Source organism: Rissa tridactyla, chromosome 5 (assembly GCF_028500815.1).
Source record: "Rissa tridactyla isolate bRisTri1 chromosome 5, bRisTri1.patW.cur.20221130, whole genome shotgun sequence".
Taxonomy (NCBI): Eukaryota; Metazoa; Chordata; class Aves; order Charadriiformes; family Laridae; genus Rissa; species Rissa tridactyla.
This window is the reverse complement of record NC_071470.1, coordinates 62889971-62917566: the sequence shown is the minus strand read 5'-3', so window position 1 is coordinate 62917566 and position 27596 is coordinate 62889971. Positions and strand designations below refer to the sequence as shown.

The 27596-nt window shown below is 45.1% G+C and overlaps 1 protein-coding gene across 12 annotated transcripts in view; it reads left to right on the top strand.

Moving 5' to 3' along the window:
* SEC31A (SEC31 homolog A, COPII coat complex component) overlaps nucleotides 1–27596 on the top strand; it is a 45058-nt gene that overhangs the window by 8200 nt on the left and 9262 nt on the right. The window contains exons 8-25 of one of the 12 annotated variants that reach the window (XM_054202503.1): nucleotides 1002–1144; nucleotides 2110–2209; nucleotides 3466–3627; nucleotides 3856–4008; nucleotides 5449–5685; nucleotides 6294–6368; nucleotides 8449–8499; nucleotides 9328–9405; nucleotides 11908–11983; nucleotides 12655–12833; nucleotides 14747–14873; nucleotides 15881–16026; nucleotides 17834–18007; nucleotides 18569–18742; nucleotides 21973–22065; nucleotides 22731–22860; nucleotides 23888–24199; nucleotides 27483–27521. In XM_054202503.1, the coding sequence (XP_054058478.1) occupies nucleotides 1002–1144; nucleotides 2110–2209; nucleotides 3466–3627; nucleotides 3856–4008; nucleotides 5449–5685; nucleotides 6294–6368; nucleotides 8449–8499; nucleotides 9328–9405; nucleotides 11908–11983; nucleotides 12655–12833; nucleotides 14747–14873; nucleotides 15881–16026; nucleotides 17834–18007; nucleotides 18569–18742; nucleotides 21973–22065; nucleotides 22731–22860; nucleotides 23888–24199; nucleotides 27483–27521 (2449 nt within the window). Of the gene's footprint in view, nucleotides 1–1001; nucleotides 1145–2109; nucleotides 2210–3465; nucleotides 3628–3855; nucleotides 4009–5448; nucleotides 5686–6293; nucleotides 6369–8448; nucleotides 8500–9327; nucleotides 9406–11907; nucleotides 11984–12654; nucleotides 12834–14746; nucleotides 14874–15880; nucleotides 16027–17833; nucleotides 18008–18568; nucleotides 18743–21972; nucleotides 22066–22730; nucleotides 22861–23887; nucleotides 24245–27482; nucleotides 27531–27596 lie in introns of all 12 variants that reach the window. The other 11 variants (XM_054202501.1, XM_054202500.1, XM_054202499.1 and 8 more) reach the window with 11 other exon arrangements.

Below are 27596 nucleotides of genomic sequence, written 5' to 3'. Positions count from 1 at the left end.
TGCAGAGGGATTGTCCATTGTGTGTTTTGTTTGCCTGAACAAAAATACGCAGATGCAGATTGACGCAAGGCAAGGCACTCAGATTTCCTATCAGAGTGATAAGTTAATTTGGAGAAAGCCATTACTCATCTGTTTGGGGCTGCCACAGAAAGATTTTTATTCAGCTACTCAGAAGTGACATGTTTGGCCTGCTGGAGAGATGAGGCTGCAGCTGATGTGCTCTGGGTGAGCACATTTAATCTCACAGAGAAGGTGATGTCATGACTTAGTGCTCAGGCAGAGAGGGCTTCCTCCTTGGCCTCACAGGTGGGATGAGCATAAGGGCTGAGCCCTGGCAGGACACTGATGACTGATGGAGCTGGGGCCTGCGCTTCTGCTGGTCTGGATGTGGAAATGGGAGCAGGCTGCAGCTGAGCTTGGGAAAGGCAAAATGGAATGTTGCTATAACAAACTTTGAAGATGTAGCAAGAGTTCAAAATAAAATTTACAAATGGGTTCTCCTGAAGTAGCTGCTTGGTCTGCACTCTTATTCTGGTAAACTGTGTAACTCTCAATGATTTGTGTTTGTTGACCAACATAACAGCAGCAGGGTAGACTGTCTTCATCATGTGATTGTAGTGTAGTGATAAAATGTTCACATGACAATAACCTCTGCCTAAAATTGCCTTTTATTAAATATCAATAAAAATATTAGAGAAAAAGATTTGTGCTGAGGACTTCACAGTTTTCTTACATTAAAACGTAGGATTGTGAACAGGACAGCACAGTGTCATGTCTTTAAGACGACCTTGTGAAACTAGCTGCAAACTAACTCATTTCCTTACTCAGAAATGAGGAGAGTATCGTGATCTGAATGCAGTCAGAAATAATGCCCAGAAACACAGCTGCAAATTCCCTCACAACGGTGTTTTGCCATGCATGTAGACGTATTTAGGCTAGTTGTCTTTTGTCCTTTAGTGCTGCTTAGTTATTTTATGCTGTGGCTCACTGTTGTCCCTCAGATGCACTGCTCAGGCCTGGCATGGCACCCTGATGTTGCTACCCAGATGGTTTTGGCCTCGGAGGATGACAGGTTGCCTGTGATTCAGATGTGGGACCTAAGATTTGCCTCCTCACCGCTTCGTGTTCTAGAAAGTCATACAAGGTACGAGTATTACGTAGCCTGCTGCTCCATGGTGTTTGCACTGTTGGTGACCGTGTACCAGTTTGTACATCCCATTTCTTGTGCAGTTCCCTGTGAAGGCTCACTTAGTTGGAGGTGGTGATTCCAGCAGTAGGCAGCATTATATGCTGGCTTGATGACTAGCCAATCCTGTGTCCTGAAAGGCTTGCCTTTTGGGGGGCCCTGGTTTGAAGGGAACAGGCCCCAGAATAAAAAAAACACCATCCTGTTGAAACACTGAAGTTGCTGCTTTGTTTCTATGCTTTTCAAGAAGAGGAAGCTGAGGTGCAAAGAGTTAATAGTTGATTTTGCCTGAATAATGGACTGAAGGCATACCTGGGCACATCCTTACGTGTGGACGTGCACAGTCTCTCTGCCCCTCAGTCCCCTAAATGCCTTAAATTTGGGTACAAGGAAAGCTTTTGTTAAATTTTCATCCCTCCTCAGTTGTTAGTGAAACTTTCCTTATTGCCCAAAACCAGCGCTTGATTTAAGGAAAGAGAACAGCATTAAGTCTGTGTTGCAGCTTCTACCAAAACTGCTGCCAGTGGTTCTGCTGACTTGAATCTCCTGCTAGTAAAAAGAAGCTGACAAACTTTGTAGTCACTGACCTTACCTACAGGTTTGCACACTGTATGTTACTGATACTGCAGGCAAGCAAACCATTTTGTTACATTGGTGTCCACGTTCTCCCACATGACTGTTGTATTCAATTTTCAGATACAGTGGCTGCACCTTTATACCTCTTCATGCAGAAAATAGAAAGCATCTATTTCAATAAATACAGTGCCGATTGAAAATTTTCTCCTCTTGTAAGACAAAGGAGTGGGGAGGGTATTTTGAGGTGGAACGCTCAGCTAACGTAGAAACTCAACTTACAAATACGCTTTATTTATCACAATTTTGCATTTACATTAAACTTTTTTTGGTTGTGACTTTTCATGCAGGGGTATATTGTCCATTGCTTGGAGTATGGCGGATTCGGAGCTGCTCCTTAGCTGTGGGAAGGATGCTAAAATTCTCTGCTCCAACCCTAACACAGGCGAGGTATTGTACGCACATCACTTAAAAAAAGCTCTCTGTTCGGAGGTGGCACAGTGCCATATGCAAAGCAGGTGTTGGTGTGCTTGCATTCCTGGGAATGGTACTTCTGTGGGATGTTTCTCCCTGTCCTGGGTACTTGTGTTTGGTATATGTGCCTTCTGAGCTTGTTCTGCTGGTGCAGAATTCCTTCCTGGTATTGCTGATATGACATGTTTGTCCTTACGGCTTCCCTCCTGTTAAGTGGTAAGGTCCCTGCTCATTATAAGGGATAGAAATGGCCCCACTTAAACTAAGTATTTGCTTCCTGCTCTTTTGGTTTGGGCCCGATGTGGTTGGATTGCTGTTGCAATTGCCTTTTTCCTTCTGTAAGCGTAAGAACTTTTATCCAGACCAGAGGGATTTTGTAAGTTACTACAACAACAGCAGATCAGAGAGAGCCACTTGAATGTGTTCCCACTGTGCTCTTTTGGGCCTGGGGGGAATGCAGATCCTTTTTTGAGCCAACTTGAGTGTTTGCCCCTAGACCAGGAGAATGGCTTCAGGCACGCTGGAGGGCTCCTTGCCTGCAATGGGCAATAATCCTGGAGGACAGAGAAGTGTTTCTAAAATTCAGGCATTGGACCAAAAGTGCAAAAGCTGTGGGGTGGTAAATGAATTACCTGAGCTGGATTCTGTGCTGTTAGGAAGGCTTTACATGGGGATAAATTATACTACCTGTTTTTATTAAAAATAAAAACCAGTTTCCTGGGAGACAACGAGGCAGTTCACATTTTGCTCTTTGAGTTTCTCCTAGTTCATGGTTAAATGTCTGCTGTGGTAGTGGGCTTGTCTGTTCCAGGGCAGGAGAGGCTGTATACCCAGAGTGCAGGTTTTAACTTCAAAACAGACTTACTTTGGAGCCTGGACATGTCTCTGTGTAGTGCGTGGAGATACCCAGATTAGCTCTGAATGAGCAGGCATGAATATCAGCAGCAGCTCACAACTTGCAGTGGGAAAGCACAGACAATACCCTGCCTGTATAGTTTGTCCTGTGTGGATTAAACAGAAGATTTAATGGCAGGAGAAAGACATTAAGCCGTGGTGTGTGATAATCTCCTGTTTGCCAATTGTCAGGGTTTGCCCACTGTTGGTGGGTGACATGGACGCTGCAGGGGAGCAAGAAGAGCAGACCAGTCTCAGGGCAGGCAGGAAAATTGTTTGCTGTTGGACCTGGTGCTTCATAAAAGCCCTAATTTGTTGGACTTGTTTTTGCTTCCCAGGTGCTGTACGAGTTGCCCACGAACACACAGTGGTGCTTTGATATCCAGTGGTGTCCCAGGAATCCTGCTGTCTTGTCTGCAGCTTCATTCGATGGGCGGATCAGTGTTTACTCCATCATGGGAGGCAGCACGGATGGCTTGAGGCAGAAGCAAGTTGACCAGGTATTGAGAAATGTTCAGCTAAGAATATGGACAGAAAGTGGGAGGAGGGGAAACATGAGCTCATGTGAAGTCTTCAGTGGCTGTCTGCAGCCCTGCTTGCAGGAGTGCCAATCTGGTGCAAATAAATGCTACTGTTTAGTTTATATGTGATGTATATGTGACTTTATATGTGATATATATGTGATATAGATATGTGACTTTTGGGTTTTCCCCCTTTTGTTATTGAAGCTTTCATCGTCTTTTGGGAACCTCGATCCTTTTGGTATGGGACAGCCCCTCCCGCCCCTGCAGCTTCCCCAGCAGACCACCCCCCAGTGTGTCGTTTTGCCCCTAAAGAAACCACCCAAATGGATCCGGAGACCTGTGGGAGCATCGTTCTCGGTAAGCAGGAGGCAAGACAGTTGGCCAGCCAGGGAAGGGACATAGTGTGGTGGCACCTGCAAAACGCTTTAGGAAGAGGGGATTTCGACATTATGCTCCACCTTGGGAGAACTTCCCCTATTTGTAGTCGTGGTGGGAGATGCTTGCAGCAGCTTCCAGACTGGGCGCTTAGGACAGCAAGCAAGCAAAAGTGACAAAAATGCTTGGAGAAAAAGAAAAAAAGGAGAAACATGCATTTACTTCTCTCTGGTTTAGGACTAGGGCTTTGCTTTTATTTATGTGCAGTGCTTGCTTTGGAGTAAACAAATATACATTGGGAGGGGGGAATGGGACCAAACTGGGCGTATATCTGAGGCTTGAGTGCAGTTTGAAGCTATTATGTGAGTCAGTATGGTGGAGAATACTCAGGTTAGATCAAGGTAGCAGGGGTTGCTGTAGCAGCACACAGCTAGGCTCCTCCATGGCTGGTTGATTTGCAGAGGAGCCAGGTGAGAGGGTGGCAAAGCCTTGCTTTTTGTGAGAGTGGAGTTGTCTGCTCTTTGGCTCCACCTTTGGTTTATTTTTCTAGACCCATGGGCCATTTCTTACAGATCTGCTGAAGCCTGTCCGCTTGAAATGGATTTCTTTGCCAAAATACTGCTTGGTTTTTAGGATTGTATGCATGCTTATTCATGATCTGATGCACAAATTAAATGCCATTTTCTCCCATAAAAGAGAAGCGACTTTTCCCTAGACGCTGATCGATGTGTCATTTTGTAATGGTGTTTATTCCCTTATTCATCCTGGTTTTCCAGGAGCCAGCTGTCAGTCTTTTTCTTGGCTAAGCTTTTTGCTTTTTGTAATGCTGACTTTGTCACTTATTGGACTGGTCTGTGTAAATTAAATTTGAGCTATACAATGAAATAATATTATAAGCCCCCTCTAATTTTTTTTCTTCTGTTGCTTTTGCTGCTCTCCAAATGATTACACAACTTACTGCCCACCTCTCTGTAGGTTTTTTAACTGGTAAACAGCCTGTCAAGAGCAGGGTAGACACCGTGCTTGAGCATTTATTTAATGATGCATAGGTTTTTTTGGTAATTACGTTGCAATATTATGAGGTACTTTGTTTATGCTGGGCACTGTACAGACCCACAGCTCCAGTTCTCAGTTTCTCATCAGTCTTTTGCCTGAGGAAGAACAGGCACAGGAGTACTTGTGTTCATAAATCTTAATAAATGTGCACCCGCTTATCCAGCAAGCTCCTTACATGCAAAGAAATATGGAGTGGTGGAAAAAAAAAATCAATGAGTTGATGTCAGGAATGTTTGTCTATTGGGCAATAAGCATGTATACACTCTATAAAATCATATGCATACATATGTGTCTGTGCATACTTTTTCACATACGCTCCAGTGTATCCTTGTATATTTACATACTGCATGTGTGCTTCAATTCCAGTTTGGAGGCAAGCTGGTTACATTTGAGAATGCCAAGTCTCAGCAGCAGCCAGGCATCGAGCAGCAGCAGCAGTGTCACTATGTCTACGTAAGCCAGGTTGTTACGGAGAAGGAGTTCCTTGCCCGCTCGAACCAGCTGCAGGAGGCTGTGCAGTCCGAAGGCTTTGTCAGCTACTGCCAGAAGAAAATCGACATGGCCCAGGCTGACTTTGAGAAAAATGTGTGGGCTTTCTTAAAGGTAACAGGATAACAGTAATTTAGGAGTTCCCCACTGACTTGGAAAGCCAGTGCAGAAATGGTTGCACAATGGTGCACATTATGGTGTTTTAGCAGAAGAGTTTCTGGGAACCAAAAGTGTAAGCTGTGGAAATAGTGCCCATAAGCCCTGTTGTTGGAGGTGGTCCACCAGAAGAGAGAGGGTCCTCAGGGCCAGGGATGTTTGCAGGATTCATGTGAAATTGTGGCAGAAGCCAAGGCTTGAGGGAAGGTATCTTGTATTTTTTGACATCCCCCATCAGTACATCTTTGTACAGGGAGCTGGTGAGAAGGGATAAAGCTTTTGGACAGTTTTAGATGTGCATTTCACTACTGACCATGAACATTTAGAGGTTTCCAAGTGAAGCAGATAAGTAGATTGTTCACTTACAGGAAGCAGACTGAAGCCTTGCCTACCTGCTCAGATGCCCAAGTGACTGAATGCCTTTCCAGTTCTCTTTATTACTCAGTCTGGTAAAGAAGAGTCACTAGCTCTCACTGGGTAATTTGTGCCAGTCAAGTAAAAAGCCAGTGAGAGAGAAAATGAAAAATTGTGAATTGCGATGTATTCTTAACTTTTGTTTTTTAAAGGTGAACTTTGAAGAAGATTCACGCATTAAGTACCTTGAGCTCTTGGGATACAGGAAAGATGATCTGAGGAAGAAGGTAAATGTGCCTGGCAGCTGTGCTTGTGTTAAATGCTTTACCGGTGGATGTATCCGCAGAGCACAGGCTAAGATGCTGACGATGCCATGGATGGTTGAAGTACTCATTTACCTGTGGGACTGGAAGAGCAATTACCAGTATCCACAGGCTATACAATACAATAAACAATTTTATACAACGTTATTTTTGCTGTGTTTCCCAGCAGATAGTATTTGTCAGTGCTACAGCTCTCCTAATAGCCATAATATAGCTGTTACCCATGGTGCCAGAGCCTCTGTTTAAATATGGGGGTTTTTTGTGGGGACACCATTCATTTTAAAAAAACCAAACCAACCAACCAACCAAAAAAACCCAAAAACTAACAAAAAACCACCGCTGCACAAAAACCCCCCAAAACAAAGATCAAACCTGGTTACGTTTGGAAAGCAAAATTTCTATTACCAGGAAGCAACTTGCACATCTGAAGTATAGAGTTTTTTTCCAAGTTGGAAGAAGATTCTTATTTTAGTGTTATAGGGGGTACCTGCTGTGCATTTTGGCTCTTTGTTGCTTTCAGTGCTGTACCCAGGAACTGTCTAGTATTTCTTCAGTTCTGATTCAATCGATGTGAACGTTTGACTCATTTTCATTGTATCAAACTAATTTTTAATTTCAAAGAGCGGCTCCATAAAAACGTCATTATGGTTACGAATTAAATGGCCTCCATGGCAAACTTATTATGATTACAGGAAAAAATAATGGTTTTGCTAGCAGTCTGTCCTCAGCTTCTAAATTTTTGTTGCTTGAATCAAAGGCAAGCACAGCAAGGGGAATCCTGTTTTTGTAAAGCAGATCTCAATTAGAAAATCCGGTTGAAATTTAGCAGGGGTCCTGTGGAGTGGCCTCATGCAGACTGCAGCCCACTGCTGCTGTTTCTCTGGGCTTGGTACGCTCCGGGCATGGGGAGAAGCTGGGAAAACAGGCGTAGCTGAGTTGAGTGACCTGAAATGCTGGGCCTACCGCATTATTTCAGTATTTGAGGAACAGATGTGGGGAGTTGCAAGGCCATGTTTTCAGGTAGCTGTTTCTCAACAAAGCATTCTATGTTGAAGTTGAATCCATGTTTTTTAGTGTTGAGAAGCAATACAGGACAGCTCGTCTGAAAATATGTGATACCCAGATGATAAACTTACTAAACCACAACTTGTTTTTCATGTTACTGGTAGGGTAAGGAAAGCAAAAAAGGGTCAGAGACTTCAGCTTCTTGGAATAAGCTGTTAAGAACATGGTGTTTTGGTTTTTATCTTCTTAAAACGTGTGATTCTCATATGCCATTCGAGTCCTGGATTTATCCTTTCTATTGTAAACTAATGATTAAAAATGAAAGAGAAAACTACCTCTAGTAATTTGAGCTCAGCTTTTTGTGAAAACCAGCCTACAAGGGTAAAATAAAGCCTGCAATACTAAAAGCAATGCATAATGTTAGCAGCGTTAGGGACCTCAGGCTCCCAGGTGCTGAACTAAAATACTTTCTGCATGTATTCTAAACTATACATTAAATTGGCATTTTTAAAGGCCCTGATTGAATCTGGAGTCATGATTTGCTTTGCAAAGCAAAAAAAAAAAGCCAGGCATTTTAACTCTTCCATACCTTGGAAGATACCTTCCATACCTAGCCCGCAGCCATATGCCGGCTGTGCTTGAAACCACAGCTCCCTGACAGGCTCCCTTCTCCGCAAGGATTGTCACTCCTTCATTTTCCCTAACCAGAGCAGACAGAGGGTTTTTTCCTGCGTGCTCTGATACTGTTTTTATTACTGTGGTTTCCAGTAGCTCTAGTGAGGTTTGAGGCCTTTGAGTTAACAATTGAAAGGTTAAAGGCATAGAGCAGCTATGCCTCTGATGCCATCAGAGCTTGGGGTGCCAAGAGACTTAGCAAGTAAATCCAGCGCCAGGCTGGGAAAGGAAATAGCTTTAGTATCATGTTAACTGTTCTGCAAGCAACATATTAGCTACATGTGCCAATTTTGCAGTCGGAGACATCAGTGAGAGGTCTGCCTCTCTAAAATAAAATGGGACTTAAATCTTGTTTGCTTTCTAGATTGCATCCACTCTGAATAAAGAGGGTCTTGCAGATGGTGACTTGGGAGAGGTAAGCAAACACATGTGTCCAACTCTCTGTTCAGTTTCGTAATGCCATGGTAAGTGCGAAGTAAGAATAATTTTTCTTTCTGCTTGGCAGCTGTCCCAAAGTAAGTCAGAAATAACCCAGCATATGACAAGTTCTTACATTCAGTAGGATGAAGGTACTTACTTAAAAAAAAACAACCAACCAATGACACTTTTTGCACTCAAGTGTTGTCCCCCCTGTTTTCCCAACGAAAGGCTCTCAGTCACAGGTTTTAGTTCAAGGTCTCAGTGACGTCCCTCCACCTTTCCTTTTTGCTGCTTGTGTTTTGCCCACTGTTATACCTTGTGCTGCCCGTGAGACAGGGCAGAGCCTTGCTGCCTGGCAGCTGGTTTCAAGAGCAGCACCTTCCCCAGGCTTTAAAAACAGGACTGTGAGTGTGGTCCATAACACTTCCCTGCAAGAGTGATAAATACAGTTCAGACATTGCCCGTTGTAATTATGATAGCCTGAGTCTAAATGGGAGGATTGCATTGCTTCTGTGCTGTAGATATTCAGAATGTCATCTGTAGTTACTTAATGGGGAAGAAAAGTTTTACTGCATGATTTTAGGCAGTTAAGATGAAAATGGCACAAGGTACTGTGTAATAACAAAGAGCAAAGAAATGGAGTGTCTCTATCATGTTTGTCATACTCAAGCATATATTATCAATGCATTTCTGTGATTTGCAGTCTGGTTCTGGCTATTGGTGGTTGGAAAGTGGCTGCAGTGCAAAGTATTTCTTCCTGTTTCACTGGCTTTTTTTTTTTTTTTTTTTTTTTTTTGTTAATGGCATCTTCTCTCTGCTGAAGGCTCCTGCAGAATCTGATGAATCTCTACCAAACGAGGGGGAAGAAGGCCGGGCTACAGAGGAGCAGCTCTCTAGAGAGGTATCTGTGGCCCTCTAGACTAAGCCTGTTGACCTCCTGTGTATTTACTTTGTTACTTTTAAGAGCATTTTATTTTGTTGGGTTTTCCCAGTGCTGAGGACATATGGAAATACAAGAAGTTATTAGAATGAGTAAAATGTGGGCTCTTGTTAAGTTGCTTGAGATTTTCTCATCAGCCTCAGACATCATGCGAATAGATTTTGGTGGCAATGAAGAACAAACACGTTTTGTAACAATCCAGCTGGCACCAGACTGAAGGACTTTATTTTGCCATAATTTTCACTGACGCTTCCCTAACACGTAATAAATGATATGCTGCTACAACTCTAATGCATTCCTTTCTCCCCCCCCCACCACCACTTTCCTCATTCCTTTCTTCCCTCCCTCTGGTTGATTATTGCCAAGCTGACAGCTTATTACTGACCTGTTTCTAGGTACAACCCTGTGCAGAGATGCAGCTGTGGTAGTGGAGGAGAGCAGGAATATTCATCCTCTGCATTGGTCCCACTGATGTTACAGTGCCATCCATCTCCGTTGCACCTGAACAGCCAGTATCAGGGCTTTGGTAGCTAGCTGACTTCTGAATGCCTGTTGCAATGGTTCAGCCAGGTTTATCACAGGCAGTTTGTGCTGCACCGCATCTGCCCTTGGGATCCTACAGCTTTTGTTCGGTTTTGTCCATTTGAGCAGCATTGTTTTCAGCCCTGTGTTTCAAGTATGGGGACAGGTCTGTAATTAGAACTAAGGACCCAGCCTCTGCCATGTGAGGTTAATAGCACTGAAAATACTAGTATTGCTGCATGAACAGGCCAGCTTCATTCTCCCCCATTCCTTCAGTCTCCCTTTTAAGTTAGAATTTGAGCTGTTAGTCCAAAACTGCCTATGCAGCCTGTGCTCAAACCCGTGCTTGGTGCCTGTCTGCAGTTGTCGGTGAAGATGAGAATGGTGGTTTATGGCTCACGCATGCTGGTGTGGTGCACTTGTTGACTCTATATAACAGCCTGTTAAGGACACCAAATCAGAGTGCTTTCCTTAGGTTAGGTTCTTGATTGCTTGTTAATTCATTAGGTGCTGTAGTGGCAGGTGTAAGGATTTTGCTGTATGCAATCATGAAGATATTAGATGTCTCGTAACAAATGTCTCTTCTAGGAGAGAATTCACAGCCAAACATGACCTTATCCTGTCAGCATGGGTGGTAGATATTTGTGAGATTGACCTGATGTTGCAGTTACATAAAGTAACTGGATGGGCATGTTATTCCTGTGACAGTCACAGCACATTCTCAACTGATACCAAACACACATCACACATTATCTGACAGCAAAACGCTTTTTAGACGCTGCCTCCTTTCATAAGCCGAACATAAAGCCTGTTTCAGACTTACCTCCCCATCCCAAATGCGTGTTCTTGGTCGACTGTCTACTTGTTCTTCATCCTCTGAAGTACAATTTCACTGATCAGCATATAAGCCCGGTAGTCTCAGACTCTTGAACTCTCACTGCATGTACTAGCACACTGGCTTATGATAGAGGAGGCAATCCGTGGGACAATTCCTGCATTCTTCGTAGGCTGTGTTTTGAAAATTGATGGTGGAGAAAGACTCCTCTCTTGATATCTTTTTTTTATTATTATTATTGAAAAGTTTTGTTTGAAATCCCAAAATCCAAGTACTTGCAGGAAATGCTGTGTAATTCTTGGGGGGAATTTTATAAAAAAGCAACTTCTGTCCGCTCAGGGCTCCTGTACCGAGTGCAAAATGCTTAAGTCTGTGTGGACAACATTGGCCTTGTGTTGAAAATTAAGCGCCTGTTCATGTGTTTTGCTTAATTAAACTAGGGTGTGTGCCTAGTGCAGAGTGTTTTGAGGATGAGCTGAAAGTCTAAGTGGAGCAAAGTGAAACCTAGGTAGCATTACAGAGGCTGTTCTTGGTAGGGGTTGAAGGTAAAAGAGGAGGGAAGGGAGAGGGTTTCTGATTTTGTGGTTGTGGCTGTTTTGCTTTAAGGAGGTTTTGTGTATATGGGCACAGGTGCACGTATGCAAGTCAGTACCCAGGATCCAGCTGTCCAGTTGCTGGTACTTGTGATCTCTAGGTACGCACATTTGTTGTTTGCATAAGCCTTCCCTTGTGATGAGAAATCTGGGGCTTCCAGTGCCTTTTTCCCTTTGGTATCCATTTTAAAAAATGGTCTACTCTGATCTCTCAGAACAATGATTTTATAATGGTGTGTTTACATGCAGTGGAGGTCCTTTGATAAGCCCAGGCTTTTCTCAGTTTGCTTAGGAGTTGACTTTGTGCAGGCACCAGGGCAAGTTGATTATCCTGTGCTGAAGCAGCGTTCTAACAAATGACAGGCATACTTTTCCTTCTGAGTCAATGATCTCTTGGGTGAGCGGTAGTCTGAAGGTCTGTCTTTAACGGCAAGAGCCGTGTTTTTTTAAAATGGGTGTGTATATTCCAGGTGCTTGCATAATCTCAAAAATTATGCTTTTCCTTTCTCTTAGAGGGTGAAGGACCATAAACAAGAAACTGAAGATTTGGGATCTGCAAAGACGACATTTAACATCTCTGTTAGTGGAGGTAAAAAAAACCTAAACCCTTGATATTGATTTCATTGTATATACTGATGTTGATACTGGTGTTCCAGTGAGAAGGCAATTTCTGCACAGATTGTGAAGGACTATCATGACTTGCCTCTAACTCATTCATTTCACAGCAGTTCCAAGACACTTGAAAATACAGCTTCTTTAGGGAAGGGAAGGAAAGGAAGTATACAGCACTCATACCCCCATCACTGAAATGCAGCTACTCTGGATGATTTCTGATATAAAAGAACACATACTTGATCAGGCATGGAGTGCTAACATTACTGTTTGTACAGAAACTCCCAGGGGATCTTGAATAACACAGAAGCCATTGCCTCCTGTCTAGGTTTGACTTTGTTTCTGGCACTGTATGCAGAGTAGTTGTTTCAGAGGTCCTTTGGACCTTTAGCATCTTGCTAGCATTTGCTAGCATCTTGCTCTGCAGCAAGGTAAGTGATACTTAAAGTGCCCTGCCTGATGTGACTGTGGCCATAGTGTGTTTCAGACTGGAGATGAACTTGAGCATCGCTGTAAGCACCTGCCTGGAGCAGGCTGGTTTGCAGAGAGCTTTGTGCAGTGTTGTACAGTTGGACAGAATCGCTTGCTGTTGCATATTTAAGTGACTTTTGTGCCATCATTTGAAAACACACTCCTCTCTTTTTGCAGATGTGGACGGTTTGATTACCCAGGCTTTGCTGACGGGTAACTTTGAGAGCGCAGTAGATCTTTGCTTGCATGATAACCGGATGGCTGACGCCATTATCTTGGCCATCGCAGGCGGACAAGAGCTGCTTTCTAGGACACAGGAAAAGTACTTTGCTAAGATGCAGAGCAAAATTACCAGGGTATGTTTTTTCAGTTAAGAAACAAGATGCATGTAGGCCTTTGGCAACTCCCTTTTTCACCTTTAAAGTTTTCTTGCCATTTCATAGGTTTATTTATGTGAGAAGCTAATAACTGTTCAAGTCATCCACAAGTTCTCAGAGCAGAAGGATTTCTGTTCATTTTTTAATGCATTGATAAGGAGGGAAGAGGCACATTATCTGGATATCAATACATAAAAAGAGTATTCTTTGTCTTGTCTGCAGTGTCTGAGTTGCATATACACTAGTAGATTCTCAGTGATACAAGATAAATACCTTAAGCAGCGTGCATTTCAGTCTGTTATCTTGTCGTGTTTTTCGAGAGTTGTACGTGACCCACGGTCAGTCCCAGCAGCGTTATGTTGATTTCTGCATGTGATCAATCTTAACAGATTTTTGCCTATGCTTCGTTTCACTGTGTGCACAGAAGACAACTAAATGTGCCCAGGGTAGATCAATCACCCTTTGTCTAGGAGACAGTGTGTTATGGCCAGCTGGTTTTTATTCTTTTTAGTTTTTTGCAATGCTAGGGATTACTGGTGCTGCTCGTTCAAATCTTTCTTCTTTACTACTGACATGAGGAAGTAGCAACAGGAGAAGTGGCCTTAAAAGAGCACAGGACAATTGGTTTGGCAAGGATCACCACTTTTAGAGGAGGGGACAAAGTTGTTCATGGTCACTTTTTAGCTGTCCATTGTAAAAGAACGCTGTTTTATACAGCCGCAGGAGGCAGCCTATGAAATGGGCATGTGCTTAAATGCTGTCCTGGGGTAGCGCTGAAGGCCACAAAGCACAGTCACTTTGGGGAGTTAGAGCATGCAGCACCACAGGTTAGGGTTTGTAAGTGAGATTTTGCTGGTCGTTGCCTGCGATCCAGTTTGAGATAGGAACAATTTGCATTTCTACTAGTGAACAACTGAAAAGAGAAAAACATTCTCAAGTATTAAGACTGCAGGATTTCTTCCCCCGCCCCCAGCTCCTTTCCTGTCTCTGGCCTAATCAGCGGAAGGAGAATGTTGTAGTGCGTGAGAAATTTCTTCACTGTAGTTCATCCTTTGGGAAAGGGTATTTTTATGGAGAACTGACCAGTTATCTGTGCCTGTGCTAACAAGTGAGTGTTGACCTTGTAGTTAGGACCTTGCATTTCAGGTTCAGGTGTGTTTTTTTCTTTTCTCGTCCCAAACTGCACACTTACTGGTTATTCAGCTGTTTCTAAGCTTGAAGTCTTGGCATTACAAGGGCTCTGTTCACTAAATAGCAGCACAGCTGCCAAGTCTGTCTTTTGTCTGAAGCAAAATAACCAGAGGCAGAGTTTGAGATGGAAGAAACTGGAATTTTGTCCTGAGGGCTTGGGGACAGGCAGCCCGTGTGCGTGGGTGCAGGGTAGGGATACTGCAGCCAGCTCACGTTGATACTGGTGCCAGCTTCTTCCTTCAGGCAGCCTTATCAACTGTCCCTCACTGGTCAGCCTGAGGCCAAGAGCTTGAAGCCGATAAGAAACAGCTTCACAAACAAAATTCATACCCCTTGCTGGGCATTGTGTAGAAGATTTGTAGCTAAATACTTAGTTTGTTATCATTGTCTGCAAAAACAGTGCTGAAAACCATCTGCAGCAATCCCAGCTCGTGCAGATACGTGCATTCTTTTCTTGCACATTTTGTAGCAAGAATAATTGATCAGTCTGTGTTATCTAAGCTTGTTTTGTGATTTTCACTGAACTCCTTTTGAAGTAAAATGTGCTCTTGTGCAGCTGTTGAATTGCAGTGCAGTATCTGCTGTGACCCTGGATACAGTGGGGATGAGTACACTTGAATAGATACAAATTATACTGTATCCCAAAAAATAACGGAAATCCTACCAAGATCTTAACTGTAGTCTCTCTCCTTCTGGTTTAGCTCATCACTGCAGTGGTAACGAAGAACTGGAAAGAGATTGTGCAGTCTTGTGATCTGCAGAATTGGAGAGAGGCTTTGGCTGCTGTGCTCACTTACGCCAGGCCAGATGAATTTGCGGCCCTTTGTGGTAAGGACACTTTACAGACTGGATGTCATTTATTCCGCTTACAGCAAAACTACACTTTGCCATGACTGTTTTCCTTCCAATAGATTACTGTAATGCCTCACTAGTTTCTTTGATGGATTATATGGTTCTTCAGTTCTGTGTCAGAGGAGGAGAGGAACCTCTGGGGTTCTGTGCATTCCCAGTAGGTTCCCTGATTTTTCTGGGCACAGAACCCACATCTTTGTGTCCTGGTGTCACCTGTGTAGTGCACAGCTGCTGGTCTCTTACTGTTTTCAAATGGGTGATGTTGATGTGACAGGTGTCTCAGCCAAGGGACCAGTGTCTTGGAGTGTTTGTGTATGGGACACAAGTGGAAACGTTTCAGAGAAGCGCTTTCACTCTTCTTTCCTAATTTTGACTTCTTGGAAGGAGTCCTCTTTCACAGGCAGTGAGCATGCCTGCCCTCATGTATGCTGCACAGCAGACAGCTGTCTGGGTTTAACCCCTAAGGAAGTTGTATCACCAATAGCTGTGTGCCTGACACCCCTGTGCCCCTCAGATGCCAGCCACGATGTCTAGGGAGCTGTATGACCCACTTCAGCACATGTTGGCCCAGAGCAGCATCACGACTTTGTTGCTCACAGTTCCTTGGCTGGTTGCATGCTTGGGTCGCACTCCTGAAATGAGGGACTGCAAAAAGTGGGTGGTGGAGGGGAGAATCCAACCCTGGCCTCTTGTCCTTTGTCATGTCGGCAGATGGTCTGTGCCCTGTGATGTGTCTGAGATTTGCAGGCATTTGACAAGTCCTTGCTGCCATGATATTAACTGCTTCTGAAGTGCCCTGGGATCCCGTGAGATAATCTGTGCTGGACACCGGAAAATGCCTTTACTGATGGAGCCCAGAGGCAATATCCCTTCTCGCTGTGCTGAGCAGAGACACAACAGACGTTGCAGGCTTCCACATCCTCAGCAGGGACAGAGGGATCACCGAAGTGATTCACCAGCATCTTTGTTCATGTTTTTCCTAGATCTCCTGGGTAACAGGCTGGAGAGCGAGGGGGACAGCCTTCTGCAGACACAGGCTTGTCTCTGTTACATTTGTGCTGGCAATGTGGAAAAACTCGTTGCTTGTTGGACCAAAGCTCAGGATGGAAACAACCCCTTGTCCCTTCAGGTTGGTAATTCTGTTAAGAAAAATGTTGAAAGTAGCACACTGCAGTCATTTGGTGCTTAAATCAAATGATCTAGTGTAGCGCTTTGATGCTGTCTGATAGCTGCATGTATCTCAAGATGCAAGCCTTTTCCCTCTGGAATGGGTGGCTTTTGTAGAAATAACATATAAATAGGATATTGGAAAATGTGTTGTGAAGCACAGTGGCCCTCATGTCTGCTCTGTTCTTTGGGTAGTCGCATTAATACACTTCTTGTGTAAAAAGGTAGTTGTAGGGATTAGAGTGTTTTGGTAAAGAAGGGTCTTTGAGTGCTTGCATCTTTTGCAGTAGGGTGAATACTTGGGACGTTTTTGGTTTCGGAAGAGATGGCTTAGATGTTCAAGGGAAGAAATTTAATAAATTAGAGTTAAATCTGGAAAGAAAACTGTAGGATGGTTCTCACGAGAGTTTTCTCTCGGGGGTTGCATATACAGGGTTTGGTTTCCAGCAGTGAAATATATGGCATATAGCAAATATTTTGAGGTAATAGAATTGATGACAGTGAAATGAAGCAATTATGAAATAATTTATTTTATAATATAATCTTAGTTTCTTCCATCTGTTCAGGGCCTTTGAAGGACCAATTTTAGAAAGAACTTGAACGTTACGTGGCAGTGCTGTGAGTCTCAGTTTAGTTAATTGAAGGAACTGGAGTATATCGGAGTTTTGCTTTGCATTATTAACTCTCCAGTTCTGAATTATCAAAATGACTCTCCAGTGTCTTGATTGTGAGGGCTTTGTTTACAGATTTACCTTCGGGTTGAATGTGCATTTTCATTGCATTGCTTTGCTCTCTTGGAGACTAAAATTGGGAATTATTGTTGGGGTAATAATTAGTCTGCTTGTTTACTATGACGGGGAATTACTGAAACTCTTAGAAGCTCTCGGTTATCTTTTTTTTTTAATTGCCTTTTTTGAAGTGCTGATTTGTTGGGAAAAACAAAAATCTATTATTGAACAGTCAGTAAACAGTCCTTATTAGTGATATATGGTTGAAATCCTGCGTGGTACGTTCTCATTAAATCTATTACAAGATTTTTAAAGAGGATTGCAAGTTAATATTGTCAAATTGAGTATTTGTAGTACCTTCCAATATAATACAGTAAGAGTAAGAAACACATGAGAAAACTGACCAGAAAACGTTCCTGTAAGTTATCACTACGAGGAAACCCAAGCAAGACCAGCTCTGGTGTTTGGAGATGTGCAAGGAAGGCAAGATATGGAGTATTCCTGGTGAATATCAGGAAAACTGTCTTTGCAGTAACAACCAGAAAACCATGGACAACTCTTCCAAAGGAGCTGTTAGATCCTTTTGGTTAAGATGGTTAAGAACTGACTTACTAAAATGCTGCAAACAATTGTGGGGCACCCCAGCACTAATATTGGTGATAGGCATGATGTTTTCCGTTCACTCTCATGGCTCTTGCCAGATACTTTTATGAAAGCATACTGTCTTGGTGGACATGCTCAGTGCTGATAGGGCTCTGAAATCCTGTTTAATAAAAGCTGAACTCTCCCCAATGCACTGCTGGCTTTGCTGTTAGAAGCTACTTGGTGCGCAATTGCCGGTTGCTGTTTTATTGTCTCACGTGCTAGAAGAGTTGTACCTTTGGTGCAGCGGTCCAGGAAACCTGCACTTGCCTTGGGCTTTTCGTCGGGTGAGAGTGGTTCTGCAGAGCTGCCTGGAGGAACAGCCCTTTGTGGCAGTCACTAGCCAGGGCCTACTTCACCCTGTTCTCATTTGTGGTTGTTTTTTTACTGATCTTCCAGGATTTAATAGAGAAAGTCGTAATCCTGCGCAAAGCTGTGCAGCTCACCCAGGCTGTGGACCCTAATGCTGTGGGGGCTCTTTTGGCTGAGAAGATGAGCCAGTATGCCAACCTCCTGGCTGCCCAGGGCAGCATTGCTGCAGCTTTGACCTTCCTCCCGGCAAACACCAACCAGGTACGGGGCCTTCAGGTTTTTTACTCCCTTGTCTCCGTGAGAAGAGGTGTACTTTAAGCAAAGGTCTCTGCATGGTGCAGTTAACCAGCAGGACTGCCATTTGAAATGCACCTCAGGATGTGATAGGCTGTTTCCCCAGCACTGGCCTTGCTGAGCTTGCCAGAAGTACACAGCCTTGTCCTTTTCTCCATTTCACACAGTTGTCCTTGCAGCCAGCGGCTGCCAAAGGGGCAACTGTCCCTCCTGCAAGCCAGTCACAGTGAAACATGTACCTTTATACTTGGTTGGTTGTTTTCTTGTGATTTCTCATCCTTCCATCAACTGGTATTTGTAGACAGGCTGGCTTGGGAATGGTGCAACCCAAGATGGGAGGCATGCATGCGTTAAGGCAGTTCCATTGACCCCACGTCTCATGCAAAAAAGACTTACTCCAATCAAATAAAGGAGGGCAGGCTTCTGAGAGAGCACTCATCAGTGTGTGGCCAGTCAGCCACTGGGTGTGATGCATTGGGTGACAGGCAGTGCAGCTAACCTTCCTTTGCTGTCCTTTTCTGATTGCAGCCAAACATCGTGCTGTTACGGGACAGGCTTTGCAGAGCCCAAGGGGAGCTCCCAGTGGGGCAGGAGGCCTTCAAGACACCGTATGAGAGACAGCCCATGCCCAAAGGACGAGCTGGCCCTGTGGCTGGACAGATGCAAGGGCACCCGGCTCCAGCCCAGCAGTATTACCAACAGGTAAATGGTTTTGGCAGTCAGGGAGGGACATGGTGCTTGACATCTGGAGAGTGATAGGTAGAGGATTTTTTTTCCTTTCTCTTGATCTGAGCTGGGGCTTTATGACATACCTCTACCAAGACTCTTGTCGTAAAAGTCATTGATGCTGCTTTTCAGTCAGTACAGATGCCTCCTTTACTCCTTGTCTGGAAACATCTGTTAAACACTTTGTCAAATAGCCCGCTTCTGAAGAGTAGATATATTCCCCCTTAGAAAATGTGCTTTGGTGCCAAGAATGACCGTGTGGGAGAGCACTGCAGGATTTTTCTGTGTGCCCCTGATGTTGTCCCATCCCAGCAGGCCTTGGGGCTTGCTCATGCTGCTCACCAGCCTCATCTGGGGCTGATTATCTCCCCCTACTCCCAGCTCTGATGTTGGCTGCAGAAGTTGCTGAGCAGTGGCAATAGCAAACCGAGGGTGTGTTTCTGCAGTTGTGGGTACAGCCCACTATGAAAACACCTTCCCGGCCAGGCGTAAGGGGGCATAGGCAGCATGGGTAGGGGGTGAGAGAGGCCTGGGCTGAGAGTGAGCTGTGCAAGAAGAAAGACACGGTGAGTATGGGACTAACACGGGAGCTGGTGACTGTGCAGGGAGGAAGAAGAGAAATGTGGGAGGCAGATGCCCTGGTTTTATCTCTAGCCTGAGGATGACACTGACTGCATCAGACTGTGTTTGCCACCACTGGAGTGCGGTGCAGTGGGCAGCCCTGGCTGTGTGCATGCTTAAAGAGCACTGCCAAGTCCCTAATCCACACAGCACTGCTCTGGAGCTCATCTGGCCCTGCTCTGCACAGGGGCTCTGGGTGAGCTTTTCTGAGAGTGGGTCTGTGTTAGTGCTGTGGGTGTTCTCCTTACACAGAGGAGGTTGGCACAGGCAGAGGCATGTCTCTCAGTGCTGCCCTTCAAGCATGACCGGACAGAAAAATGGGGGCAGGAAGGAAGAAGGGCTGAAAACTGGGGGGGAGCTGGGCTTTGTTCTCTCCTTCTTGATGGCAACAATTGTGCATGGCTTCACCATCTCTCCAGGGTGTTAACAAGGTAGATTTCAGAAGGGACACAGCCTTCATCCTGTTTGTACAAGATTACCTTGCTAACGCCATTGTATATGATTTTAAATGCATCATTGCCAATAATTAACTCTACTATTCTTTCCTGTGTCTTTGACCTTCCTTCTTGTAACCAATGAATTGCGTTGAGAAGCAATGCTGCGTTATTTCCCGTTTGGCTGTGGAAAATAGCAGCTCTCCTCTAGATGGTGCAATCTTAGCAATGCTTTTTAAACCAGAGTTCCCTCTTATGGTTTCAGGAATGCCTCAAGCTATTATTTAAGTGAGCCCTGCTCATTAATAAAAGGCTGGGTGTCCCACAACCCCACAAGCACACTGCGAATGAGTTACCCCCTGTGTTCTTGGCTTTCCAGGGAGCTCAGGCTCAGTAGGAAGGGCTTGAAGGGGACAGGTGCCATGTCAGAAAGGTGCCCAACGGTATGCTGACGAACCAGAATGGAAAGAAATTGCATACTTGAGTCTTAGGATACTTGTTTTGTTGGACTTCCTGACTTCCTGATAAGAAAGTGTGTACATAGGTGCTGTGGTTTAACCCCAGACAGCAACTAAGCACCACGAAGCTGCCCACTCACAATCCCAGCCCCCGGTGGGACAGGGGAGAGAATCACAAGAGTAAATGTGAGAAAACTCATGGGCTGAGATAAAGACAGTTTAATTGGTAAAGCAAAAGCTGTGCACACAAGCAAAGCAAAACAAGAATTTCATTCACTGTTTCCCATCAGCGGGCAGGTGTTCAGCCATCTCCAGGAAAGCAGGGCTCCATCATGTGTAATAGTTACTTGGGAAGACAAAACACCATCACTCCTAACATCTCCTACTTCCTTCTTCCCCCAGCTTTCTATACTGAGCATGATGTCATATGGCACAGAATATTCCTTTGGTCAGTTGGGGTCAGCTGTCCTGGCTGTGTCTCCACCCAACTTCTTGTGCACTCCTGGCCTACTCGCTGGTGGGGCCGTGTGAAGAACAGAAAAGCCCTTGACTGCTTAGCAACAATAAGAAACACCAGTGTGCTATCAACACCATTTTCATTCCAAATCCAAAACATAGCGCTACACCAGCTGCTAGTAAGAAAGTCAACTCTGTCCCATTTGAAACCATTACAACAGGGCTTCTTCAAGCCTATTTGCTGTCCCAAATAGGAACATGTACTGAAAACTTGGTTTCCTGTCAGCATAGGTTTTTGAACCCTCTTTTTCATGTGAAAAAAAAACAAAACAGATGAACAGGGGATGGAGAAGTCTTTTAGATGACTCCAGTGGTGAGTTATGCAGAGGTTAACATGGGTTGTTGTACAGCTGACTGCACCATTAGCCCAGCGCTGCACAGAGTTAGAGACCAATAGACTTGACTGAAGCCAGCTGAGACAGCCAGAACTTCAGGGCTGCAGCTTTCCCTCTGCCTGTGCTCGTGTGTGGTGCTGGGCTCCTGACTCTGCCTGTGCATCCCACTCCTGGGCAGCACACCCTCTCCTTGCTCAGGGATGTCGCAGGCATAGGAGGTTCTTGGTTTCTGTGCCATCAGAAAGGTAGTAGTGGTTGTGTGAAACTGAAGGACTTTGGAGTGGCAAAGAAGGAAGATAAAGGAAAGTAACTGTGGAAGACTGGCTGGGAAGCAATTAGAATTAAGATGTACGTTTGTGCATGTGCAAGAGCTGAATATCAGATTTTAACCTTTTTTAATTCCTCTTAAACTCAATTTAAACAGACTGCTTTTGTGTGAGGCAGTGTGTTTGAATTTAACATGGAACTTGGGACTTCCAGCTGTGGTTAGTGATGCTCAATGTCATGCAATAGGCTGGGGGGAGCTTCTGCAATAGGAAAATGTGATGAAAGAGGCAGACCTGGCTCACTGGCACGTGTAACACTGCACTTGCGCCACCGTCCGTTGTAGCTGCGTCTCTGCTGTGCTTCATCTTCACTCTGCAATTCACTTCAGCTCCAGTGCACAGTGATTTTGTCTATCTTGAATGCACTTTTCCTTCTTCCTCCGAGATTTATGGCTGTGTTAAAAGTGCCAGCATGCAAACGTTTTGTGTTCACTTCTTTGCATCTCGTTTTGTGAAACCCTTTAGACTTTTTTATTGTTTTGTTTTCCATGATTGGTATTTCTTTGTTCGATTCAGGTTAGAATTGCCCCTACTGTCACTACCTGGAGTAACAAAACTCCTACTGCCCTTCCCAGTCATCCTCCTGCAGGCTGTCCCTCTGACACACAGGTATAACCTTCATTATTCCTATCTGAGCCCCTGCTCCACCCCAGTATGTGCCCTGGTATAGTCTGTGTGCTCGACACAGCCTGGTATGGATAGGCGGAAGGAGCAGCTTCCACATGTGCTCTGGTTTTGCTCCTCTGTGTCTCATGTTACTTTTTTTTTTTACCAATGCTCAGATGAGTGGCTCTGGAAAGCCTTGAGTTGGGAGCTCAAGAGCCTGGGAACCCGAGCCCCCTCCCCCAGCCCTTGCTTCCCGCTGGAATATTTAAAGTGTGATGATACTTTTTCCTTTCCCTCTTTCCCATGGAAATTAGAAGCTTCAGAGTTAACACGTTGTTTAGTTGAAAGCTGTGGATGGCAAGGTGCTCTTGGACTGCCTGAATAACAGGCAGTGCTGGCAAGGACCTCTTCCTTGTGCGGGAAGGTATGTGCTGCTGCTGAAGTCGCTGCACATATACAGGCTGTGCATTTGGTGTTACGCTGGGCACCCTAAGGCACTGGGGTGGCTGGAGACATTTGTCCCTGTGCTGGTGGCTCTTCCAGGGAATGTGGTTTCAGGCCTTGAACTGTGAACTGATCATTTTGTTACAGTTCTGCTTCAGCACTGCATTACCGTTGGTGACTAAATCCTATCTCCCCCTACCCTTTTTCCTGCAATCTTTTTACAGGGAGACAACCCACCTCCTCCAGGGTTTATCATGCCAGGTGCTGTTAACCCCAACATGCCACCGCAGCAAGCCACACCTCCCAATTACAGCATGTACTCACAAGCAGGGACCCGGCCAACGTACCCGCAGAGTGAGTAGCAGCAGCTCCCTTCTCCCTCCCACCTGGGTGGGCTAGCCAAGTGATGAGGCCACATTTACTTGGGGATAGCCAGTCCCCTCCTTGGTGTTGGGAGAGTTCAGACCAAGGCAGTCTCACATTTCTTGGGGGGTGGAAGAAAAACTCCTGAGATGACATATGAGGATTGCCATTTCTTGGTGGGGTCCAGACATCAGGCACCCTCTGTCAGACACTGTTTCCTCTGCTGAGAAGGTGTCTGCCACAGCTCCTAAACTCATTCCTCAGCTGGCCCTTCCCAAGGGGTCAGAAACCCTCCAGTGTGATTCCTGGAGAAGTGGCACGGGCCTGGCAAAGAGGGACCCAACTCATCTGTGTGCAGCTGGGCCATCCAGTTCTCATTGGGACTCCATGAAGATGGGAAAGGGGATGAGGAGACAAGGGCAGTAGTAGAGGTGAGTGAGGAGGGAGGGGGGCAGAGCACTGATACACTCAAAGCAGGGGACTGAAAGTACAGGCACTAGGGAGGAAAATATGGGCATAGATGGTCAGAGAAGAGGCAGTGAAGTTAAGCTGCAGAGCCTGTAGTGAAAGGCTGTGAGCTTGCATTCACTTCCAGAGACTGCTGTTCATTTCCTTGGCCAAGACTTTCCCTTTTTGCAAACCTGGGACAGGGTTTTCCCTTCCCTGAGAGGGACCGTGAGGATTGCAGTGGTCCGGAAAACAGCCACAGCAACGTCCATATGCTGCGGCCCCACCGCAGGTGTCATGGTGGCTCTGGGCAGGAGAGGCTGGGGAACAATGGGAGCTCTTACAGCCAAGGTGGTCCTTTCTCTGGCTCCCCGCTCCCAATGGCGGGCTGAGATGTGAAGCAGTCCTGCAGGTGCAGGCAGAGTTGTGGGAGCCAGGAGTTGGCTGGGCAGGTAAGTGGTTTGAGGGGGAAGGGGCAGGAAGAGAGGAGGTTGGAGAAGGAAGCGGAGGCAGATGAAACCTGCTCCTCTGTTATGAACTCACTGACAATGTTTTTTCTCCCTGTTTGTAGCATATCAGGCCACACAGCAGTACTCTTGTGGAACAGGGGGACCAGCTCTCTATCAGCCTCAGCAGCCTATCGCTGTCCCTGCTTCAGCCTCCTACCCGACCCCTGCCCCTAACACCACCCCTCCCTACCTGCCCTCTGCCCCTGCCCATTCCATGCCCTCCCCACTGTACCCTGGGCAGCCTCAACCCTCCCCAACAAGCCTGAATCCTGTCTCTTCCTTCCCTCTTCCTCCTTCTGGCACATCTTTTCAGCATGGCAGGCCAGGACCTCCAGCAACTTCTGTGGCTTATGCATTACCTACTGGACCAACAGGTACTCTGCCTGCAACCAGTGACCTTCCTGCATCCCAGAGAACAGGTCTGCGCTTGGACGGGGGGGCAGGCAGGGAGGGGGAGGGTTTTGCTTTATTACTCACTCCGTTAAATGTGCACCTTTTCCTTGAGAATGCTCTGTACAAAGTTTGCTTGTGCTTAGAGGTCAATTCAAAGCATTTCTAAAACACATCATCTTCCCTGTGCATCTGGCAGTGATACAGCTATGGTGCTGCAGTGAGCACTTGCTGAGCAGTGAGGGCAGTCTCTTTTGCAAGTCAGACCTTGCCACAAACTCGGCTTTTGTCTTGCCCCAGACAGGGTGTTCTACAGCATTGACCTGTTATGAGGCTGTCATATACTGTGGATGTATGGTGGCTCAGTTTTAACCTTGTGAGGCTGGCGTCAGAACCTGATAGGTAACTGGAGAGCAAAATACAAAAATGAGCAAGTTTTCTTAATTGCTGCAGAGAAGACGATCCCAGTTCTCCTCACGGAACAATTTTGCAAATGTAATTTTTCTCAGTGTGCCTGGTTTGTGTGCAGCATTTCAAGCCCCAGATTGGCAGCATACGCAAACAGCTTTTACTGTGGCTCACTTCCATTATTTTTTTCCTAACCACTTAATGTGGTGGGATTTACTGTAGCTGTGAATGCCTTAAAAGAGAATCAGAAGTGATTTAGAAATGCTTTTACGTGTCTCTTTCCTGAATGTTAATAAAAAGCATGTGTGTGTGGCTGACACATAAGAGCATGTTTGAGCATGCATGGTGAGAGAGCACGCACTGAGGTGGGGCGCGGTGTCTCCCTGTGACTGCCTGGATGTAACTGTTTGCTGTGGGACAGTGACCTCGCTTGTGATAACAAAGCTGTCTCTTCACTTAGCAGCCTGTGAAACAACAGCTTTGCATACGTCAGACTGTGCAGGAAGTATGAGTGGTCCTTTTCTAAACCTGGCCATAAACATACTTCACATCCAGGTGGTCTGGCTGGAGAGTCAAGGACCAGATCTCAGAAGTTGGGAGCAGAGGGAACGTTAGGCAGAATTTGAGGGATGTTCCAGGGATCCTGACTCTGCTGACAGACCCTAAGGACCCCACTGTGACTCTCTTAAGAGTTAGGGATGATGTGGTGCAGAAAAGGCATATTGCTTATGAGTAGATACTCCTGGCGTCTGTGAGGCTGGGAGCCCACACCTCTGGCATTGCCTTCACACGCACACACACACACACACACTCACACTTGTGTTTTGGGGAGAAATGGTCTTTTGCTCTATCAAATAATAGAGAGGACTGATGTAGGGCAGCTGCTAGGGCTACAAGGGGAGAAGAGGCCTTTTCCCTCTGTCCTGCAGCCAGATTCAGTGTCCTCTCTGTTCTTGGAGATGTTACTGTGACGTCTCCTGACCCTATGTTACAGGGCATGTCAAACTTGTATCTCTAAGAGAGAAGAATTATTGAATTGGACCGAGGAAGAGGTGTTGGATAGGATTCTAGGCCTGGGATGTGAAACAGCACTTTATAATGCAGACAGCATAGCTTCTGCACCTCCAAATAAATGAAAGGAACAAGGACATTGTTCCTTATTATCCGTTTTACTACTCGCGTTGCTGGCAGGCACTTCAGATCTGTCACTTGCTAAGTTTCTTGAATTAACAGTGAAGTGACATAGTCCTTGTGGTGCGCTTAGGGTGGGTGAAGTTCTGTACTCTGGATAATAGAAATTAGCGACATTAATGACAATACCGATCATTGACTAATCGACATAGACAGTAGTGTAATACATCTTGCCAATGTCACCTATGCAGAGGTGGACTCCAGGGCACGATGAGTTGCCAAGGCCAGGTGGCTCATGTGTGGGCTGCTGGCACGCAACGGCTGCCTCCAGCTGGAGAACTATGGAAAAAAAAAAGATAAGAGGTATCTGAGGAACACACTCTGTCCTCTTCCAATTTTTGTATTATGCCTTTCAAAAAAGCATATGAACAAGAAGGAAAAAACTCTTTCTTTGTAAATGCAGAAATGACAGCGTACATGCTTAATATGCTCAACCACCAACATATTTTCCAGAGTAGCCGCATTGCTTAGCAAAGGACACCTTGGCATGAGATCCTAAAGAACCACAGAAATCCGCAGCCAGATGTAGATCTCACCTGTAACTCTGAATGTTCCAGTGCAGAGCATATAGTGATGCTGATCTTGGCTTTGAAGTGGTGTGCTTTTGTGTGTGGTGATGATCTAATCTGGGAAAATCATGTTTCACTTTGCAAATGTGATTCATCTAAAAGCAGGGATAAGGGAGGAAGGAAAAAAGATCTCAAATTTGAAGTCTTGAAAATCACCTGACCTTTGAACTGCCTTGGATTTAAAGATGCACTTAAAAAAGAAGCAGTTCTACAAATATCTTCTGGGTTTTGAAAATGCATAGAACATTAGTAAGTTAAGCTGTGCTTGCAGTTCCATTAAGCCAGAAAAGGCCACATTTAATTTCTTTTTCAACCTATCGCTTTTTTTTGGTGATAGATCTTTGAACCTGCTTTCAAGGGAGTTTTAATTTTCAGTCTTGCATCTTACTTGAAATTGTGATAGAGCAATTCTGAGCTAAGGGAAGGGTTTACACCAGAACTATTAAGTGCATCAGACCAGCACCAGAGATAGGAGTTATCTCACCCCAATATTCCTCTTCTCTTTGAAATGGCAAAGGCTTTGTTACTGTGTTTTGCCTTTTGGATTTGTTGCTCAGTCTGAGCAGGCAACATGTCTTTTCGCATGGTGTAAAGCTGCTGTGTGAGCATTTGCTGGGCTGCATGCAGTTGAGAGCACACCTTGATTTGGGAAGATACTTAACATCCACCTTGAAGTCAAGTACTTTAAGCATCTCCTGAAAAGCTTTTGGGAATGGTAAAATGATGGTGAGAAGATTGTTGCTGAGAGTAGTGGTCTGTTGGCTGCGCTGGCTGTTAGGAATAGAAAATGAGAACAGCAGAAGAGATAAGAAAGTGGAACAGGACTCTGCAACGTTTGTTAGAAACAACTAGAAACACTGATTTACTGCATGGAAAGAGCAACAGACGTATATTCAGGGAAGGCATATAAAAGCAATTCCACAGGGTGGTTTGGACAAATGACTTGTCTCTGAACTGGCATTGTAATTAGTTTTGGTGTTTTTTTCTCCTGACTTCTCGTGATTATTGAAACTAAATTGCTAATCCAAAACTACAGATCATTTGTTTTATTATTTTCGAAGAAAATCTTTTTTTAGTTCTCTTTGCATTTTATCTGCAGAAAGCCTACCAACTCAAGACCAGGCCTCTCCCTTCGCAGGTGAACTAGGTACCACCTAACCTGAAAATAATTACAGCCACTACCTGAAATTAATTGAACAGACATCAGTAATGC